Below are 17,878 nucleotides of genomic sequence, written 5' to 3'. Positions count from 1 at the left end.
TGTGCTGAGAAGAAGGATGAGAAATGGCCAAGTACTCAGGGTGTGAGATGGAGAGAGGGAGGTCTTATGTCTTAAGGACCATAAATATACCTGGCTTCCAACCAAAACCTAAGTCTGACTGCCCAAGCACGAAACCAGCTGTGCACATGAGCACGAGGAACTGGGCGGTACAATTCCAATGTCAGAAAAGCCTATTCTATTTCAAGCAGTCAAACGGGGTTAGGGAGACCTCTGAGTACCGTTACTGCTGCACAAGCATAAGAGCCTGAGTTCACGTGTGCAGCAGCCATGTAAAGGCCGGATGTGGTGGTGCTCGGCTGTTAATCTAGCACTGGGTATGTGTTACCTGGCTTACAACCACCTGCACTCCAGTTCAAGGAGATCTGGCGCCCTCCTCTGGGACTGCATTCGAGTGATGCACTTATGTATGAGCAGCCAAAACAGACACAAAAGTGCAAATAAATACATATATTTTTTAAAGTAGAGAACAATTGAAGACACATGGTGTTGCCCTCTACCCATGACATGTATGCAGATGTCTTCAGAATTACTGAGCCACAGGATCTCAAAAGTTTACCAACATAACTACAGGTTCACAGAGTTGTAAGAAGCAACGTAAGAGGTTTCTTGTGCTTTGCTCAGTTTCCTCCAAAAGTCACATTATAGCAAGACATAGTCTATCATCACAATAAAAATACTGAAATTCACACAACCATACACTGGGTTTAGACTTCCGCTGTTTTACCTTCGTTCATTGGAGAATGTTTGCTCATCCATACTTTTGTCAAATGTGTCATGTGACCCCACCACAGTCCAGGCAAAGAACAGTTACATCACTATACTGGCCCCTTCTCCTCACCTCCGATTAACACACATACTTGTCTCTACCTTTCCTAGGACTCCATCCACTACCCACCTCAGACCCCAAATGACCACTAATTTGCTTTTTGCCTCCATAGTGAGGTAATTCCAACAAAGTCATACTTGTGGCATCGTACTGCTTGAAGTGTTTAACACTGTCTGAGTCCATTCACCCCAACTGTGAAGCCATCTCTCCCAATGGAGTGCACCAAGTGATTGTTACAGTTCATTCCATTGTCTGGGACATATGCGTTCATTCCAGTATCAGGCAATTTCAAATAAAGCTGTTAGGAAAATTCATGAATAAGAAGCCTGGTGAGGCAGAGAGCTACCATATAAAAGGAATCAGAGAATAAGAAGACACACAAACCATCTTCTTACTTCAACTTCCCCACTATGCCTGGTTCAAAACAAAATCACTATAGCTTTGTGCTTGTGAATGGAAAACTTGGTATTTATCTGTTCTTCCTTCCATTGAACTGAAAAACACCTACCCTCTTGCATGTCCTAGGGATATAACAGTAAATAAAGCAGACCAAAAAACCTGTTTGTGTACGAATCATATATTCAACTGGACTTAATGGATAGTATTCTGTAACTATACATTTCAAAAACTTGGTCAAAACCAAGCATCCTGACACATTCCTAGGCTACACAGCAAAACAAAACATGGGAGGAGGAATGTAGCTCAGTCAGTGAAGTGTTCCCTGTCTCCCTCTCTCCATCTCTGTCTGTCTCTGTCTCTGTCTCTGTGTCTTTCTGTCTCTCTGTCTTTCTGTCTCTCTGTCTTTGTCTCTCTATCTTTGTCTCTATCTTTCTGCCTCTCTAGCTCTCTCTTTCTCGTGTGTGTGTGTGTGTGTGTGTGTGTGTGTGTGTGTGTGTGTGTGCATGCGTGTATAGACTAGAGACTATGGGTCATCCATCATCAGAAGCTGTTCATGTTATACATGCACACACAAAACTTTAGAAAGTAGTTAAGGGTGTTGCTGCTAATTTCAGATATATGAAAAAAATCTTAAGTTTTCTCAGGCAACAATATTCATGAGTTAGAGAAATGGAGGAGGAGGAGGAGGAAAAGATCCTATTCATAACAGGAATCTATACTATACAATGCTTGGCAACAGCCCTGTGAGAAATGAAAATGAATAAGATTATGAAAATAAACCCAAAGTTAAAAGAATCACATAGATCACATTTGAATGGGAAATATCAATAATGTAAAAGAAAATTACATCTTATAAGATTTTTTAAATTATGCATATAGGGGCCGAGGGGTTAAATCTGTATTAGTGCAGTCCCTACAGAGAGGGCCTTAGATCCTCTGGACCTGGAGCTGTGGTGGTTGTAAGTGACCTGACCGGGGTGCTGGCAACTGATTTCCAGCATCTGCATGGCTGCTTATATCTGTAACTCCCGTGCCAGGGGATCGAACACCTTCCTGACCTCTGAAGGCGCAAAGCACCACATGATACACATCCATGCATGTAGGAAAAATATTTCTAGTGATTAAATAGTAAAAAATAAATCTAAAACAATATTTTAAAGCCCAAGGTAGGCCAGGCATAGTGGGGCAGGCCTCCAGTGGCAGCACTGTAAACCCTAAGGCGGAGGGTTGAGATTTCATGGCAGACTGAGCTACCCAGGAAGATCTTCTCTAAAAAATAAAAAATCAACGGCAGTGGGGAGGAATCCTAATAGCATTTAAAACTTTGAAAATTTTATTCTCAGCTGTACGTGGCAGAAACTTGCAGGCAAGTAGATCTCAAAAATAAAGCATAATTTTAGAAAGACAAGGTTGGGGCTGTGCATAGAGCTCAGAAGCATTTGGCTAGTAAGCGACTATGCTAGGTTCAATCCCTTGTTTATATTATATTCTCTTGGTTTTGTTGTACTAGATTATAAACTGAGAGCAAAGAAGAATATTTTACGTCCTTGTCTGTTAACACAAAGTACATGACTTGATAAACAAAAGATACTGACTTTTTAAAATAAGTCAATAAAGAAATTATCAGTCCTTTCATATACTACTTAAGATTAGGGCCAACAATGGGAATGACTTGGATAGATAGACAGACAGATCAATAGATAGATATTGTAATGATAATGAAAAATACAGCAAAGGAAACAGGAAAAAAGAGCATTGTGAGCAGGAACCAGGAGAAAATATACACAAGGAACTGAGACAAAGGCTTGACCAGGCAATTCATTAAAGAAGAAACTATCTTAGATAACCCCGTAGTAAGTGGAAGCATGTAAACTAAATATAATTACAAATAAATAATTATAATATAATTGTATAATAAATGTCTAAATCTTGTGGTTTAGATCATGATAAAGTTGACAAGTGCTGACAAGGCCATTACACAATGGGTACTTTAGTACACTGCTGGTGGCCAGAACCAAAACAGCCACTTCAGGAGACAGTCGGGTATCACTTCATAACAATAAAGTGATAAACACTGTGCACAGCAGAAACCACTCTCCTGAGTATAATTTTGCCAAAGGAAGCATCAAACTTTTTGGTCTTGCAACCCTAGATGCTAAAACACTTGAAGACCTTCATGTGCTTTTTAAATATGGTTTCTGACTATTGATATTTATCATATGACAGGTTAAAATAGATTTTTAAGGCATAAGACAGAGTGCATCTTCCACTAGCCATCAAAGTACATTTTTTTAAAACTTTTGTTATAAAAGATTTTCAAATTAAACAACAAACAAACAACAACAAAACCAAAAATAAAATAAAAGTCATCATGCACTGAGACTGGCGAGACCTAACATCTACCCATCTGAGTGACTTGCTATACAGTTAGGACAGCCAAAGCTCACCAGAGTCCAGGGTAGGTCTGAGATGAGTGGAGCTGACACCAACCCACAAAGATGGCCCCTGACCTCAATTCTTCCAACACATCTGTACTAAGGCAGCAAGGAAAACAGAAAACCTTGGTGTTTGAGTATATTGAAATCAACAGAGGGAACTATTAAAAAAAAAAAAACAAAAACCAACAACAAAAACACATCTGCAAGCTGTCTGAAACCTTTATCCTTGCATTTCAGAGCAGAAGCAGGAGGGGCTTATAAGTTCAAGACTTGCCTGACATACACACAGAGATCTTGTCTCTGAAAAACTCTACCAAGGTCTAGGCTGTGTCTTGGCAGTAGTAGAGCACCTGCATGATATGTACAAGGCTCTCCTCCTTCCCAGCCCTAGAACCACACGCATTTAGAGATATCTCAAGAGTCATGAGATAGAGACATCTTTGTCGGTATCACTGGTGCTCCACCAGTAGAAATCTACTGCTTGGCACACACTGGACGCTCTCTGCAGTCGTCTTCAGGTTGCAAGGCAAGTGAGCAGGGTGCTGTACCTGCTGGGTAAAGGCAAGAGATTATGTGCCAAACATCTTACACCACACAGGACAGCACCCACGTTTCCCTTGCTTATAAGATATCTACTATCAATCAACCAACTTTCCTTTTCCTGTTATTGCCCCACCACTACTTCCTGGAACCCAGAACCGCGTATATGCTAGACAGGTTTCTCACACTATGCTACCCCAACCCACATACAAGTTCCAGGCTAAAATTCAAAGGCCTGGTGCTAAGGAACTGCTCTGCTGTCTGCATCTAGAAACAGGCAAACCTAAGTAACTTTTCTCTGTCATAAACAAGGGCCCCCAGGTTGCCCCAGCTCCTGATCTAGACTTCTGAAGACCGATGCTCTGCCAATTCCACTAAGGGAGCTGTCCCACTGGACATTATACTCTCTGTATGAAGCCTCACCATAGAGAAAATTCTAGAAAAATCTTTGGATCCACCTAGTTCACGCCCAACCCCAATGGAGAGGGAACGTGACAACCGACAATTGACAGACACATCATGGCCTCATTCAAAGTGCTAGAAATAAAGAGATGTGCAGGTCACCAAATACCTCTAATGGTCATTGCTACTCAAAGAACGAAAGGGACCAGCTTCATGCTAGAGGTATACAGTCACTGCCACTGGGAAGACTGGGGAGAACTTTAGGGGTGCAGCATTTCAGCAGGACCCTACAACTCCAGAGATTGTGCCTGTTGAGAAACTGGGGCTAAAGTTCATTGGACACTCCTCCACTTTCATGATGGAATATGTACCGTGACCTAGACTCTCCACCATCCAATGGGACTTACAATGTGTAGAGTTCAATGAAAGCAACACTGTGTGACTGTGAAGGCCACAAAGGGCAGATATGCAGATGTATGGAAAAGTGGAGTCAAGGTTTCATATACCAGCGGGTAGCCTCTAATTGGCTGTGTGGTTGAGGCTAGCCTTGAAGTCCTGGTTCTCCTGCCTCCACCTCCTGAGTGTTGAGATTACAGACATTCACCAGAAATCCAATGGTGATCTTATAATATACCTACTTTAGAACAACAAATCCTCAGTCACTGGACCTCTGAGAAGGCTACTGGGAGAGCTGAGTCTAGAATAAACAAAGGTTCAGGAGCCTCTGAGCCAGGCTTTCTGGGAACCCAAGAGCAGCAGAGGAACAACATTAAAAATGTACAAAGTGACAGTAGACATAAAGTTGGGAAAGCCAAACCATCAGGTAGGAAGCACAACTGGAGACAGGAAACTCAGTGTGTCTAGAAAGTCTACTCTCAGAACCCAGTGAAGATCCTGGCTTCAGGCCCCTCTGAGCAGCCTTTTTCTTGTCATCTCACACTGTGACCCTTTAACACCATTTCTCATGCTGTGGAGACCCCCAACCATAACTTTATTTTTGTTGCTACCCACAAATATCCATTCAAATGGCTTCTGTACACTTGATACAGGTACCTGGTGTCTGTCTTGTACTGAAAAATGAAGACGTGGCCTATACCACCAAAGGAGGGGCTGAAAACTTATCAAACGTCTCAAGAATGAGGCTCTAGACCCTGTGGAGGACTAGCTGACAAAATGGTGACCCCAGTACCACTGAGGGAAAGAAAATTCTCTCTGTCCTCATGATGCCCAATTCCCAGGACTGATGAAGGCACTCAAGGAGCTTGAAGCCAATCCCACACTCTTTCTGGGGCACATGTATAAAGCTTGATACCCCCAAATCAGTGCACAAGTTCCTGTTAGGAATCCAGCCTGTCCACTCAGTATAATTAGCACCGGGGTCATTGTGCTCTTACCCACAATTATGTACACCTTATTCTGGTTGGCTGTTTGCTGAGGGGAGTCTAGCCCCAAATTCAAGATCCTCCTGACTCAGCTCCTGGAGCACTGAGATTAAAAGGCATGTGTCACCATGTAGGGTATAATTAGGAAAGCATTTTTTTCTATTGGACATGATGTGGTATTTTCAATTCCTTTCCTTTCCGTAGGCTAGTGTGGACCTCATCACGTAATCTAGACTACTCTCAAACTTACAGCAATCCTTCTGCATCATCCCCAAATGCTGAGATTACAGACATAGGCCAACACATCCAGCTTACCTTTTAAAAAACTTACATTTATCTACTCATTCCTTTCTTTTTCTGAGACTGAAGATAGAACCTAGGGCCTTGCACATGCTAAATATATATTCTACCTGACGATGAGCGACATCTTCAGCCTTTGGGGATTATTTTAAATGAATATAGAGTTCACATAACACAAGTCACCCTTTCAATGTGTCTAATTCAATGATTTTTATGATACTTTAAGAACATACAGCATTACCTTTCTCTATTTCTAGAAGGTTTTTATTACTTCCCAAAGCCTTTGCCCTTTAAGCTGTCACTTGCCATCATTCCCTTCCCCCTTTTTGTTTGTATAGGTGTGAGATCTCTGACCATTTCATGTAGACAACACTGTCAGGATTTGCAAAGTGTATTTATTAAAATGTTGCTGGGAACATCGAAGAAGTAAGATTAATTTGTACTAATCTGAAAGGGGCCACTGGAAGGTAGGTCCTGTGCTGAGCACTTTAGACACATTTATTTAATCCTGATAACTGCCACACCAGGAGAAAAGGGCCGTCATCCCCATGGTATTACTGAAGAAACGAATAGTAATGTCCCCAAAAGGTTGCTAAAGCCTTTGGAGCTACATGTTGCTTACATAGGACCAACAGTCCTACTGTTACTGACCAGTTCTTTTATTTTGTTTTAAAACTTAACATATAAAGTAATGGGCTTGATTATGACATTTCATACTCCACTCATGCTCACTGTCCCCATTATCCACTACTTAGTCTCCCTTCTGATTTCACATCTGAGAAAAAGGTTCTATTTATCTTTTCCCTATTAACCTCCTCTTTTTCTTGCCACATTACTACTCCCTTACCTCTTCTCAACAGTCCTGCTTTATCTCCATGTCTTATGCATATAAATATATACATGGATCCACATATAGACTTAGCACATGAGGGGAAAACTTGGGTATTTGTTTTTCGGGGTGACGTGTTTTACTTAACATGATCATATCCAGTTCTATCCATTTTCCAGCAAGGAATATAACTTTTTCTTTCACAGATGAATGATATCCATTGTGAGGCTGGTAAAATGGTTCAGTAGGTAGAGGCACTTGCCATCAAGCCTGATAACCTGAGTTTGATCCTTGGGACCTGTAGGGTGGAAGAAGACAATCAACTAAAGAAACTTGTCCTTTGACTTCCATGTGTACCCTGCAGTGTGGCTAGACATATATACCCTAATAGTAAAATAATAATAAAAAGAATGATAATGATAATCATCTCAAAACTCCATTATGTACATGTATGTACCACATTGTCATTAGCTACCTGTCAACTTCTGGGAGTCTAGACTGGTTCCATACCCTGGCTATTGGGAATAATCACAAACATGGTGCACAGCTATCTTCATGGTCTGTTGACTTAAGGTCCTTTAGGTACATGCACAGGAGTGGTGAAGCTGAATCATATGGGAGTTCTATTCACAGGTTTTGAGGAACCGCATACTAATTTCCACAGTGGCTGCCCCAATCTTGAGTAAGCCGCCCCCACCCCATCCTCATCAACACCATTCTAAGCTCAAGCAATTTCAATTTGCATTTCCCCAAAGACCTAGGATATTGAACATTTCCTCAAATATTTATTAGCTATTTATAGTTTGTCCATTGAGAGCTGTCTATCTGATTGGATGGTCCTGACTATGGCAAGATAGAATTGCAAAGCAGTTTGAAAAAATTCACTATGTACATTGAGTGTCAGAGCAGATAACTGTGGCAACCTTCCCAGGTTGGTGCATGGCATACATGTGTGTGATGCACCTGTCCTCAGAAGATGTTTCAGAAGTGGTAGAACACATTAACATTAACTCCCCTTGGTCTCTATAGAGTGACGTTTTAATCACCCTTTCAACTTTTGAGAGCTAAAATGTGTTGCTACTTCCTAGCGCCTGGAGGGACATTGGAACCCTCCAGGAGTGCCAAGGTGCTTCTGGAACCTTTTGCATGCCTTCTAGAGTTGTTCAGGTACAACCCATTACTGAGGACCAGGAACAAGAATAAAGGGACACTGGCAGAGCTCCCTGGACCCTGCTACAGAAAAATTAGGTCCCTACCTTTAAAGCAAAGATACTTCTGGTTCAGTATTCTTAGGTCAAACGAAACAAAACAAAAAGGTCAGAGAGTGGCGTTCTTATCTGGTTGAACCCTGCCATTCTTTCTGACCTGTAGCCACAGTCCCCTTACTTGGAAGTGAGGATATCTAACCTAAAGAGTTGTAGTGTTGATTCAAAACAAGATGCATGTCAGACATGGTGGCACATAAGTGAAACTCCAAGTCTCAGGTGGGAGAGGCAAGAGAATCAGGAATCTAAGCCTAGGTCTCAGGAAGCAGAGGCAGGAGGATAAAGAGTTCAAGGCCAGCTTTGAACACATAGCAAATTTGAGACTCTATCTTTTAAAAAAAAGAAAGGAAGCAAACAAGGATGGAAGGCATACGATGGGCACAAAAACACCAGGGAGTAGTACTTGATCTAAGATGGACACATTCCTGGACCAGAGACATCTTTTGCGATTATTACTCATTATATGGACTGATTGAACGGGTTTAGAGAACTCATTTTCAAAAAGCCACAGAAGGTTAGAAGTGGGGCAGCCTCCAGGTCTAAATGAATTATGCCGCATGTTTTTAGATGGTGACTGTGGAGTCACAGAAGCCTGGGAGCAAACCCTAGCTGCCAATTATTCACTGTATGACTTCGCCTCTACCAGCTTCCCCATCTCTCTCACTTCAAAGCAGGAAAACCTAAGGGCATCCACAGTCTAGTTTCAAAACCTCCATGCTATAAGATGCAATTATCTACCATGCACAGGGCTTTGTGATTCAACTCAGCAAAGCAAAAACAATTGACATTTACAGTCTCAGGCATCTCCCGCAGTGTTTGGGACACAAAGCTCAAGGATAAGTTGAGCTACTGGATACTTTTCTCTACAAAAAGACACTAGACAATAAAAATTTTATCCCCAAAGGGAGACTAAAATCATGAGCCACTCTTTATCCCTGTGATTGTTTGCTTTCTTCCCTCCTTAGCAGTCCATGACATAGATCTGACATTTATGCTGGGTTTCTTCCTCTACCACATTGTCATCGCAGAGATACAAGTGTTGGCTGTCTTCACCCTCTGCAGCATCAGTTCTTAGAACCCAGAACCCAGACTGGCCATCTCTCTGTAGCTCACTGAAAGGTTCTTGTACCAACACCAACAGAATTGCCTTAAGAAAACCATTTCTGCATTCATTCATTCATTCATTTATCATAATGACCTGGGCAAGGAGTTCTCTTTCCCAGTGTTCCTTATATGTGACATAAACCTTGCTAGAAGTCAGTGCTAAGGCCAAGTTTGGTTTGCCTAAGCCTATGTTTCTCACTGGTTGGGTTTGCCTTCATTTTTAGAAAGCTCAAAGCATAATGCTGCTTTGAATCAACTACAATTGCAGTGTTTTCTTGAAGCCATTTTTCCCCTCCTGATGTGGAGACCGGACATAATAAATGAAAGAACACTCTGCTGGTCCATGCTTAAGATGCTATTCTGAATCACCGATTGTATTTATCATAAGAAGACACTACTCAGACTTGAATGTGCCTGCAAATTCCTGGGAATCTGATTACTATGCTAAATAGGTCATTGAATCTGACACAGTAACTCAGGAGCTACTGCATTTCTAACCTTAGACCCCAGGTGATGCCACTTAGGCCTGGTCTATAAATTGAGTTGCACAAGGTGAAAGAAACGTGTTCCCTTGATTCAGCACAATTTCTGTGTCCACCTCCTCCACAAAATATGACCAGAGTCTCTAGAAGTGTAGGGACAGACACCAAAAGCACGTAAGATGCTGTTAAGAAGTACAAGTCACCCCCACCCTAATTTCCCTTTGTCTCTCTACTAACCCTCCGAGTTCCCGATGAAAGTGGCCAGAGAGTCTCCTGGGAAGCTCTCCAGATGCTTTTGCTGCAGGTGGCCTCAAGGCCAATTTTCAAAATGACTGCTTTTTCCAAGGTTTTTCCCAAGGTACACTGCTGGGGACAGCTGTTATCACTAATACTTGGCTAGGATTTTAACATCCTAGTGTTTTCATACCAGCCCTAAGAAGGTCCCATCCCTCATCTTCAATTCAGAGTTGGTTCAGTTCCAGAAAATCTTAGACCCTCACCCCTAGGCCCAGAGCAGCCAGGTCTCCCTATTCCTACCCCGATGCCACACCTCAGGCCAGCCAGGTAGAGACAAAGTCGCTCATGAAAAGAGCGACCCCCAGGCACCAGGGCGGGGTCCCCGGGTGCCCCAGCCCTCACTCACCTTACCTGTCTGGACCAGGATGGCCAAGGAGAAAACGAGGTAAAGGAGGAGAGCAGTGAGCCTAGCCACCATGGCTGGGAGCAAGTACAGGGCCCCAGAGGAGGACAGCTATCCCAGGAGGGCCTGAGAGGTGGGTGGGGAGGAGGGGCTGGAGAGGAGGAGCCTATCACATCTGCAGGACCCCACCAACAGCTAGAACCACTTGAGCAGCTTGGCAGCAGTCTGGAGGTGGGACATGGGGGAGGGGCGGAGGCGGGGCTAACAGACACCCTTGGGTCGCCTGATCCGGATTGGGTGGTGTGTCTACTTGCTGCCCACAGAACCCTCCCCTTCCTGCGTCACAATGGGAATGTCAGAAGAGGCCTTCGAGTATCAGAAGCCAGGGGGTGAGAAACAGCAGTGGAGACTGTGCTCAGAAATGGCCACCTGTGAGACCACCACACCCTGGCCCAGAGCTTTCGACCTGGCCACACCTTCCTCCTCTACTTCAGTTCTCCCAGCTGCGAGGACCCCAGCACCTCAGCAGCGCTTGCTACTCCAGGTTGAAAGCTGCAACAGAATCCCTGCCTCAGACTAAAAGAACTGGTCTGTTTGTGTAGCTGCTGGGAACCAGGTGGAAGCTGAGGATCAGGGCAGGCAACAGGGAGGGTGAGCTCAGTCCAGAGTAAAAGCTGTAGGGAACAGTTCCTGATGCTTGAGTTAGGGATGGCCTTAGTGAAGGGAAAGTTCACAGCTGCTCAGTCTACTGAGACTAACAAATGCGCTACAGCCTTTCCCCCTGAATCAATCTCTCTCTCTCTCTCTCTCTCTCTCTCTCTCTCTCTCTCTCTCTCTGTGTGCAAGTGGAGTCCACCTCCCTGGCGGTGAGAATGCAGATACTCTCTGCTGTGACAACCAAAAACCTACTGCAGCCTGGAATTGAAAGCTCCCAATATGAACAGGGCTGCAGCCCGCTCTCAGGACACAGAAACACTGCTCAGGGTGGCAACATGGAACCTGTCTATACCATCATGCAGCATAAGCTGCCCTGGGGCCACTTCAGAGCACCTCTCCTATTCCTATGCCTATGGGGCCTATACAACACATATACATATGCACAGGCAGGCAGGCAGGCAGGCGTGCACAGACACACACACAAACACAGACACACACACACACACACACACACACACACGCACACACGCACGCACACACACACACCCTAATGAAAACAATACTAAAAAGAAGAGAAATTTTCTGAGCCTTTAACAAAATCCTAATTCCCTGACTCAGCAAAGCAAATCCTATATGCTTAAAGGGGAAGTTAAAATTTATTGAGAAGGGTGCTCTCTACTCAGAAAATAAGGTTCAAACAGCATCTGTCTTCAAACTACACAACAGAGCTGCGGGGTAACTCAAGTCCATCCACTACCAGAAGCCTCGAATTTCCTACCTTGAGCTGGTACTAGAAGGTCTCAGCCCCATGTCAACAGCTGCCCAGAGTAAGCCCACAGCTGCTGGATAAACCTCCGGGAGAACAGTGTTTCCTCTGAACATAAATAATAACAATTACATGTTTCTATGGTTCACACAGCTCACCAAACATTCTTTCTTAAGGGCTAGGCTTTCCCACACATGAACTTGTACACATGAACACACATAAATATTTTTTTAAATAAAATTTAAAAGTATTTTTCTCCTCTAAGACTTAGTAGCTTCCAGTTGGACAATCTCCCCCTGAAAGTCTTTTTCATAACCATTCTAGCATTTAGATGTCAGCATTGACTACATTTGGCAGCTGATTAAATACCACAGATCATGTCCCTCCTGGGTTATGCTGTTACCCTCAGTTCCCAGTGACTGGTTCCATTTCAGGCCTTTCTGAGCTCTTAAACAGCCACACACAACCTGACACATTATCATCTACAAAGTTCACGCTTCAAGAACCATGACCGATTGCAAAAGAAAACTCTCTGAAGGTTTTACATCAGTTTACAGTTTTGTGCTGGGCCATAGCCCGCTCCTCAGGTTTCAGACAACTGTACATACAACCACTTTCCAATAACTGTGTGCTCTTCCTGGGCCAGGAAAATACAACCCCCAACAAAAGGCCACTCAAAAACCCATCTGTAACACTAAATCCCTTTGAGGAAATTTTTGATTCGTGCCTTTAAATCTCTTTAGATAGAAAAAACTCACACTGAATATTTTAGGAGATTGTTAGAAGAATTTGAAAGTTCTAGAACTTTTAAAAGAAATCCATGCCTTTGGCTTTAACAAAAACAAATGCTCATCAAACTCCATCAAGCAGAAAAGGAGCCAGGAGGCCAAAGCTTTTTAATGAGACTTTCTGTTTTCAGTTTCTCTGTTTTCCAGCCCAGCTGTTCACTCCCCACCCCCATCCTCCAGTTTGCTATGTTTTAAATCCTCTAAAGATTAGTAATGATGGTCTTAATTGTCTTCTGAGGAACAGACTAATGCAGGCACTCAAAACATAACATACTAACAACAAATCCTGGCAATACGTTTATAAATGAAAATCAGAGACCTGAGGGTGAAATAACTTGCCTTAGCATGGCCAAGATTCAAACTTGACAACAACGGTCCTCCCCTAACTATTACTCTATACTCTGTTAAACACAAAGTGTTTTCTTCCCTCCTGAACTATTTCTCTAAACAACCCCTGAACCTGCAGAAAATGTCCCAGCAGAACCAGAAGGTCCTCTCTGCTAGGTTAATGTTTTTGTCAATACACGGACAGAAAAACTGTGAAGTTGAAATGCTGTGGAGAGAGGTATGACCTCTGACACATCCTCCTGGCAGAGATCATTGAGCAGGGAGAGCGGGAGATAGGTGTGGGGGAGGATGAATCTAGGACCAGTTTCCCAGTCCATCAGGGTGGATGAAAGGTTGTTCCCTCTGGGCATTCCCCTGCCTTCTTCCTGCTACCTTTAGTGCTAGTGAGTCACAGAACCAGGTTAAGGTGGTTCAGGGGAGGGGAAGGCCACAGCTGTGGGGACAAGAACCAGAATTAATAGCAGACACAGGTGTCTATACCATGTTCTCTCCCTAAGGCTCTTCAGCATGTTTGCCTAAGCCTGCACAGCTAACTATCACAGTCAAAGCTAAATGGCTGTACCCTCCATCCTGCAATGCCTATGAAGCCTCGACATAGCTCACCTTCTCTGAACTTGCAAACCGAAATTTTTCATTACACTTGGGAGGAGAGCTGGCTGTATAATCCAGGCTGGCCTACAATTCTCTATATGGCCCAGGCTACTCTTGAACCTAGAAAATCTTTCTGTCTCAGCCTGCCCCAGCCTGTCCCAGCCTGCCCGGTACAGGGATGGGCCCAGGTGAATGACCATGTCTAGTTTGTCAACTCTGCTATATTTTCTTTAAACAAAACCTCAAATGCCCAGTTTTTCAATGCACTTGCCTTGAGCTTTAGAACTCACGTGGTCATCCAGTCCTACCACATACCTCCCTCCACTCAGGGGTGGCATGTACCAGACTCGGGGTAATTAGGAAGGATTTCTCCTTCCAAAGGAGCGACGGGAACATCTGGCTGTGAAAGCACTGGCCGTGACTCTGGATAGGACTGGGTGTTTCTGATCCCAAGGTCTTTCCTGCCTGGAGTTAGGAAAGCTGCATCTGCCTGTGGAGGAGCTGAGGTTCTGGTGCCCATTGGATCCAAAAGCAATGCTGGGTCCTTGAAATCCAGGACCTCTACCTCTCCCACAGGTGGCCCCTGTTTGATTTGACAGACCAAAGAAGCCGATTCTGTTTCCCGGTAGGATGGCCAGTTACCAGGTGCTGGGTGTGGCAAAGGAGAAGCGTGATCAGACTCTGGAGACGTGGTGCCAACATCCACAAAGCTCGAATTAGCCTTTGATTTGAAAGACACATCAATACATCGATTCTGCTGTGGCCTTCCAGGGCCTGCCCTGGTTCAATTGGTGGGTATTCTACATCCTCTCCATTCTCATTGTGATAATTGCAACTGTCCTCAGTACAGATCTCCAGGGCTGCAGCATGGTGGAAGGAGTGCTCCAGCGCTGAGGAGCAGGCTGTGGAATGGTCACCTCTGACCGTGGCTGGCCAGACATTGTCCAGGGCCAGCCTGCTGCTGATGTGAAAAGCCCACGCCCCAGGAATCCCCAGGTTGCTTAGTCTAAGAACAGTGGAAAGAGTGGATTGTAACCAGTCCATTCATCCTCCTTCAGAATTCATATTGAAATCAAAAGACTTTAACGATCAAAGCCAAACTTTCCATGCTATGTCAAACAGAAGCAAAGCTTCTAAGTAACTGAGATAAATACCATACAGGAACTTTGTTATAAGCTGCCTTTTGTTTGGCATTGTGTATGGAACACTAAGCCATCAGGTTATATGTCTGCTCCAGAAGCCCAAATCAAATATTCTGTCAAAATCCTGGCTGTCTTGAGAGCAAACATGGAATGCAAGAATATTTTATGCTTTCTCGACGTGAATGAAAACTTAAATCGGACTCAAGCTTACTTAAGCTTAAAATTCCTAAAACACTTAAATAGTACTGATTTCTACAAGCCGTGCCTACACCAGTGCTTATCAGTCGTCACTGTGCTCTGCAAGATAGGGGTGGTAGCTGTGCTAGATCTTAGTGAGGAAAAAGTTGGTTTTGAGAGGTTAGCTAATCTTCAGATCATACAGCCCAAAGTTGGCAAAGCCACGGCAAGAATTTCATGCTAACAAGAAACTTTGTCTTACAAACATCTCTGTGTACTCTGATTCACATGGACTAATGTATTAATGACAGAGGATGATAGATCTATCAGTACTTTTTAATGACCAAGTCTAAAACAATTTTTGAGCAAAAGTTCAACATGGGTAAGATACAAATGTATTAATCAAAATGAGGCTCAGTATTTGGGAACAGATCTTCATTTTCTCTGTAGAGTAGACCATGAACCCCTGTTAATTCCCAAGAATCTCTTTTCTCAGAGGAGTCTCACCAGATAGTCCCAGCTATCCTGAAACTCGAGATCTTCTGCTGGGATGTGGCACTATTCTTGCCAGCTCAGTCACCTACTATCTCAGTGTCAATGGTACGCTTGCTGTGAAGAGGACAGCCATGTGAGAGATGACTCCTAACCGTAAGAGAAAGCTCGGATTAGGAAGGCTCTGGAAGGCTGAAGGAATGCCCATTCAGAGCCTGCCCCACATGTGGCCCATATATATACACCCACCAAACTAGATAAGATGGATGAAACAAAGAAGTGCAGGCTGACAGGAACTGGATGTAGATCTCTCCTGAGAGACACAGCCAGAATATGGCAAATGCATAGGTGAATGCCAGCAGCAAACCACTGAACCGAGAATGGGACCACCCCATTGAAGGAATCAGAAAAAGGACTGAAAGAGCTTGAAGGGGCCTGAGACCCCATATGAACAACAATGCCAACCAACCAGAGCTTCAGGTGACTAAATCACTACCCAAAGACTGACCCTGGGCTCCAACTGCATAGGTAACATTGCATAGCCTAGTAAGGGCACCAGTGGAAGGGGAAGCCCTTCATCCTGCCAAGACTGAACCTCCAGTGAACATGATTGTTGGGGGCAGGGCAGTAATGGGGGGAGGGTGGGGAGGGGGACACCCATATAGAGTGGGAGGGGAAAGGTGTTAGGGGGATGTTGGCCTGAAAACCAGGAAAGGTAATAACAATTGAAATGTAAATAAAAAATACCCAATTTAACAAAGATGGAGAAAAAAAATGACTCTGGAAAACGGGACCTAGCCAATGATATCAATCCTGTGTTTGCACGAAATACCAAAGCTCAAATTATCCCAGACTATGCAATTTCCTCAAAAGTCAACAATCAAGAATAAGAGGGAATGGCTAAAAAGAAGTATTAAGATCCACTGAATCATATAACGAGATCTTTGTTCACTGGGGCAAGTATTCATCATTCTAGTCTCAGTTTCTACTGCAATAATGAGGAGAGTTGAGGTTTTCTTCAGTTCTCTATCTATCTCTCATTCTGTGCACTGTCCACGAGCCACTACCTGTACCCAAATGTATTCACCATACTCTGCTGTACTGGCTGGATTTCGTCACCCTGAGGCAGACCTGAGAAGAGATTGCCTCAATCACACATGCCTGAAGGCAAGTCTGGGGGAGGGGCGCTTTCTTGGTTAATGATTGGTGGGAGGAAGAGCAGTTCACTATGGGTGATACCACCCTAGGGTACCATCTCTGGTTGTGTAAGAAATCAGGCTGAGTAAGACAGAGGAACCAAGCCAATATTAATGTTCCTCCATGGCTTCTGCTCCAGTTCCTACCTCCTCCTAGGTTCCTGTCTTGCTTTAGTTCCTGCCTTGGCTCCCCTAATGCTCTGTGTGACCCAGGACAGTAAACCAAATAAACCCTCTCCTCCCCAATCAGGTCAGTGTTCGTCCCTTCTGTGATTTGCTATATTCAATTGCTAAGGTTTCTTTTCATTTTTTGAGACACAGTCTCATGTAGCTGATGATAACCTTGAGCTTCTATTCCTCCTGCCTGCACCTCCCAAACACTGGGATACCAGGTGTGATACTAAACCCTGTTTGTGTGGCACCAAGGTCAAAACTCTGGGCTTTGTGTCCCCTAGGCAATGTTCTACCAGCAGAGCTTCAACTCTTGCCTTCAGTTGGTGCTTATAGAAATTAGGGTTGCAAATAAAACACACCACAGAAGACAAAACTCCAGGCTGAAAAAATGACTTAGCAGGGAAAGCCACTTACCTACAAGACCTTAGAGCAAACCCAGAATCCACGTGATAGGGGGAGAGCACAAACTCTGACAAACTGGATTCCGACCCAGACACCTCCCCAACACCTGTGTCCAACCCCCAACTCCCACACAGTAATGTAATTATAAAAACTGAAACCAATCAGTAAGAAGACACCCTGGAGCCCCAGCCCATCCCACAGCAGGGTATTGCAGCTGGGAAACCTCTTGAGTTTGGAAGTGGACAGCTTCAAAGCTTCAAAGAGAAGGAAAATACAAATCATGCAAGAGTGGAGCTAAATAAATGCCTTCTAATGAGACATAAATCAATATCCTGGCGTTTGCCACAGTGCCTGGTGGGAATCTAAACAGTTAATTTACCCTCCACACTGAGGTCGTTTATGCATGCTCACAGATAGAATTTGTCTCCTAAAAGGAAAACTGTATCACAAAACAGAACAGCCATGCTGGCCTGCCTGGGACTAATCCCTTCCCAGGAACTACTCTCTTCCCTACCTG

General features: G+C 44.0%; 1 protein-coding gene across 10 annotated transcripts in view; it reads right to left on the bottom strand.

Moving 5' to 3' along the window:
• Window positions 1–17,878, bottom strand: part of LOC147995368 (CD99 antigen-like protein 2) — a 73,555-nt gene that overhangs the window by 40,391 nt on the left and 15,286 nt on the right. For 2 of the 10 annotated variants that reach the window (XM_087655079.1, XM_087655076.1), the window contains exon 1: window positions 10,637–10,719. The exons of 7 other annotated variants lie outside the window; for them this stretch is intronic. Coding sequence is in view for 1 of the 3 variants with exons in the window: in XM_087655076.1 (XP_087511202.1) it covers window positions 10,637–10,703 (67 nt within the window). In the remaining 2 variants the exon portion in view is untranslated. Of the gene's footprint in view, window positions 1–6,496; window positions 7,436–10,636; window positions 10,720–17,878 lie in introns of those variants that run through there. One more of the 10 variants, XR_015684173.1, reaches the window with a different exon arrangement.

The sequence above is a fragment of the Rattus norvegicus genome, chromosome 3, assembly GCF_021556685.1.
Source record: "Rattus norvegicus strain SHRSP/BbbUtx chromosome 3, alternate assembly SHRSP_T2T, whole genome shotgun sequence".
Classification (NCBI taxonomy): Eukaryota; Metazoa; Chordata; class Mammalia; order Rodentia; family Muridae; genus Rattus; species Rattus norvegicus.
This window is presented reverse-complemented; position numbering and strand designations above follow the sequence as displayed.